Source organism: Chiloscyllium plagiosum, unplaced genomic scaffold (assembly GCF_004010195.1).
Source record: "Chiloscyllium plagiosum isolate BGI_BamShark_2017 unplaced genomic scaffold, ASM401019v2 scaf_13069, whole genome shotgun sequence".
Taxonomy (NCBI): domain Eukaryota; kingdom Metazoa; phylum Chordata; class Chondrichthyes; order Orectolobiformes; family Hemiscylliidae; genus Chiloscyllium; species Chiloscyllium plagiosum.
In genome coordinates, this window is record NW_025215012.1 from 44,765 (window position 1) to 49,067 (window position 4,303).

Genomic DNA, 4,303 nt, shown 5'->3' on the forward strand with positions numbered 1-4,303 from the left:
AGTCACCCAGAGACAAGCCAAGATTTGTACAGTTGACAGCTCAGGCTTCACAGACATTATGCCCCTCTCGTGCATCGCAAGTTGAGGTTGGGGGTCAGGATTTAGTTTTTGAAAAGTTCTATTGTAGGATCCTTGTTAGTTCCTTGCTTTACACAAAAAAGCATGCACAAGCGAGTTTTGCACAGTGCGGAAACAAACAGATCACACGCAAGGCTGTCCTCTTTGTTCTTCTTTTAAAAAAACATGTTTTCTTATGTTTTAGTTCCTTTGCCCATCCCATAACCGAGCGATTGAAAGAATGAAAACTGTGTGTTTGTGACGAGGAGGAGCGGGAGGGTCAGGTCCTGCAAGAGACGATAGCGGCTGTCGAAGCTCAGGAAGGGGCAGGTAGCGTGGATGAGGTCAGTGGTGGGGAAGTGTTGGTGGGATGAGGATTTCAGGGGGTTGTCCTTAGAGTCTCTCCCGAGAAGGGACCCAGATGTAGGGCCCAGAGTGGTCCTCAATGACATGCTTTATTCGAATGTAGATTTCTTCAAAGCTGTCCCCTTCCACAATCGCTGCAAACACACAGAGGGAAAGACATATAAGGGCTACGTTCCCTTTGAAGAGAAACTGCAAGCAGCCACCAACAGAATCTTTCCCCATCCTGTATTCCAACAGAACACTCCTTTCCAGCACAATCACAACATGGGGCAATGTAACCCTCGATTTTCACTCCATAACTACCTCATAGAAAAAAGTCTTACAAACTCAGCTTTGAAATTTCCAGCTGACTCCAGCCTCAGGCTTCAGGGAGTCTCAGGAAATGAGAGAGGTCTGGGGTAGGATGAGCCAAGTATGGGTCACTTTCAGCGTTACCCAGGAGGCAATAATATTAAATAGTCTTTTCCTGGGTATCAGTTTCACTTAATTTGGTTGGAGCCCTCCAATTAATGGTTCCAGGCAGATAGGAATTGCTGAGTGGAAGGTTACATTTCTCAGGCAATCCCTTCAGAATCTGATACAATGGGGACTGCCCATCAACAGTGGGAATAACAACTGGTTATCAGAAAATCTGGGTCGCTCTTTCCCATCCTGAATATTAAAGGCTCACTGGGTCTCTCTCTCTCCTCTTTCCCCAGCCCGGATTCTTGTCAATATCTCATTTACATCATTCATCCCTCATCTGCAACTCAAGAGATTCTGGGTCAGGGGTCTGCTGTGGGGCAGGGGCTTCCTCGACAATATCACAAAGCATTCCCCAGGGCCGAACACAGATGAGACAAATAGGTTATAAGGTGCTCACACACCTGAGAAACACTCTGTAAACTCCTGTTCCAACTTCACAGCCCTCTCATAGGCTTTTCGTGCCTGTTCATCTGTCAGGCGTTTGTTAATCTCCCTGTAACAGAAATCACAAACCAACTGAGAAAACCGTTCATTCCTTTCACACAATGACACAGCACCAATCAGACAATCTGAGCACTTTAATCACAGGAACTATATTTCTGACCCTCCGACAGTGCGGCGCTCCCTCGGCACTGACCCACTCCCTCGGCACTGACCCTCCGACAGTGCGGCGCTCCCTCGGCACTGATCCTCTGACAGTGTGGCGCTCCCTCAGCACTGACCCTCCGACAGTGCCCCCTCCCTCAGCACTGACCCTCATACAGTGCGGCGCTCCCTCAGCACTGACCTCCGATCATGGTGCACCGAGCATGTAAACCCATATTTTGTAATTACATTTCTAGATTGTGAATTTAACACATAATATTCTGACTGAGAGGTGAGGCAGTTACTGTGCGACTTGTCTGGAGTAAAGACGGAGAGGGGGGCTGCCAAGGAATGGGGTTAACCAGGTGCAGGGGCATAAGACAAGGCCTGTAGGCTAGCATGTGTTGTGCTGAATGGCCTGTTCTCTTTCAGGTTTTAATACAAATGCTCCTGGGGCTGTACAGTGAGTGTGGTCACCAGTAATTTGAATACTTACAGGATGTTCTCCAGAGACTTCGGCCTGATGAAAATGGCGACAGGGTGAAGGTGAGCTGCCTGTAACCTCCGCACCGCATTGGCTGATACATCCAGAATGCAATGCTTCCCCTGAAACATGGAAAACAACGTTTACTGAGGGCCCACTTGGGGGCAGGGGGGGCACAGGAGGAGCAGATAGGGGCAGGGGGTAGCAGTTGGCACACACCAAGGGGCAGGGGGTATGTGTGCAGGGCCACAGGTAAAAGCACTAAAGGACCAATGGAAGAGACAAAATCGCTCAAATCAGAAATCTATTCAAATAGAGAGAGAGGTGACAGAAAAAGGAGGGGACGAGCTGAAAGACAAAGACAAATGAAAGCTGAAATCAGACAATGCTGGGCAGGGAGAAGCTGAAACACGAACACAGTCAGAGGGAACAGACAGGTGGAAACAACTATCAATATTCAATAGACCGTTATGCAGAAAGTTAACCTAACACTGAGTGTATCTCAGTAAGTCGAATCATCGACTGGTTGGAGTACAACAGCTATTCATTCACACCATTCCAACTAACTCTCTGCAAGATCAAATCAGCTTGATGTACTCTCTGACCTTTTCCCTGTAATCCTGCGATTCCCTCCCCTCAGATATGATCTGATCTGATTTTGTAAGACAACTGAATCTGCCTCGATCAAACGCTCAGACGATCATTTAATTCACTCACATTTCCACTCACTTGATGAAATGGAGCAGCCACTAACCACAGCAACAGTTCACCTGTAACTGTTTGCAGGAGTGAATCACTCACTGTATTCCTGTATGTACAGAACAAGGCCCCATGCAATTACACACTCACCACTGGGGAGCAGCACTGGTCATCAGAATGCCAATAAATTCAAAGCTGGAAGTTTCCTTGGAGTCTGTAATTTTCTGCAGGAGCTGTGCTGTCCCCCAACAAGCAAGCATCGACCCTATCTAGGCAACACAATCACTTCCCTTCCCTCTGTCGCTGCTGAGCTACAGGCATGACTCCTATAGCCCCTGCTCCAAACTCTGCAGGATTATCTGATAGGTGAAAGTGAGGACTGCAGGTGCTGGAGATCAGAGTCTAGATTAGAGTGGTGCTGGAAAAGCACAGCAGGTCAGGCAGCATCCGAGGAGCAGGAAGGGCTCCTGCCTGAAACGTTGACTCTCCTGCTCCTCGGATGCTGCCTGACCTGCTGTGCTTTTCCAGCACCACTCTAATCTAGGATTATTTGATGCCAGACCACAGTTGGTTCTCTCCGTGCTGGCGTCCCCAAGCCCCTCCACCCCACTGTGTTTACCTGCTCTGCCACTTCCCTCACAGACTGGACGCTGGTCCCATACAGGTGGCTGTTGTACTGGCCCGCCTCGATAAACCTGTGACTCTGAATATCCGTCTCCATCTGTTCACGTGACGCCACAAAGTGGTAATCACGTCCATCCACCTCGTAGTCACGTTTCGGTCGGGTCGTATCTGAGGGAAGAGACAACGGGTCACTCCAACACTGGGAGGTCACAGGGAGAGGAATGAACACGGTCCAGTGACAGTCATCTTCATTGTAAACCTCCTGACCAGAGGGAGGGAGGTGATCGGGTAACTACTGAGTAACTGCTGTCGCTCCAAAGAGACCAGCAATTATTTCACACCCAATATTTGTCCCATAATGCTTGAGAAATCACCTCACTTTTATTAGGAGGCTTTGGTGTGCCTTTAGTCACAAGCACTTTAAACAGCAGCTTATCGAGTGTATGATGGATAAATAGACACTTATCTGCTGTCTGACGGTCAGACAGAGCCCAGGCTGCTGCCTGATGGAGAAATATAATTGCAGATTTTGTTTAATACACTCACGGGGAACACAGGATCCAAACTTGTCCGGGAATTCTGAGAGTAAGTCATCGTTGACTCTGTCCTTGGTTGGCCCCAGAATGATAATTGGACGGGCATAGTGCACTAGAAATAACAAATAACAAAGACAGCAAACGTTTATATATCAATGCCACCTCGCACATTCTCAAAATATCCAACAGCAGTTTCACAGCCAGTGAAGTTCTGATAGTGACTCACTGTAACAGTGTGAGATACGGTGGACCCCCAAAGGAAGTGATGTGAATATGATACAGTCTTCTGTTTCCAGTGGTAATTATCACAGATAAATTATTGATCAGCACACCACGGACAAAGCGCCGTTCCTGCTTCCTCAGCACTGACCCTCCGACAGTGTGGCACTCCCTCAGCACTGACCCTCCGACAGTGCCCACTCCCTCAGCACTGACCCTCCGACAGTGCCCACTCCCTCAGCACTGACCCTCCGACAGTGCGGCACTC

The 4,303-nt window shown here is 48.6% G+C and overlaps 1 protein-coding gene across 1 annotated transcript in view; it reads right to left on the bottom strand.

The window, feature by feature from the left end:
- The window catches only part of LOC122548112 (disks large homolog 4-like), a 12,329-nt gene continuing 8,026 nt past the window's right edge, over positions 1 to 4,303 (bottom strand). The window contains exons 4-8 of the mRNA XM_043686671.1: positions 3,827 to 3,928; positions 3,276 to 3,448; positions 1,970 to 2,079; positions 1,290 to 1,381; positions 1 to 557 (exon numbers count right to left, since the gene is read on the bottom strand). Of these exons, the coding sequence (XP_043542606.1) occupies positions 451 to 557; positions 1,290 to 1,381; positions 1,970 to 2,079; positions 3,276 to 3,448; positions 3,827 to 3,928 (584 nt within the window). The 3' untranslated portion in view covers positions 1 to 450. The remainder of the gene's footprint in view (positions 558 to 1,289; positions 1,382 to 1,969; positions 2,080 to 3,275; positions 3,449 to 3,826; positions 3,929 to 4,303) is intronic.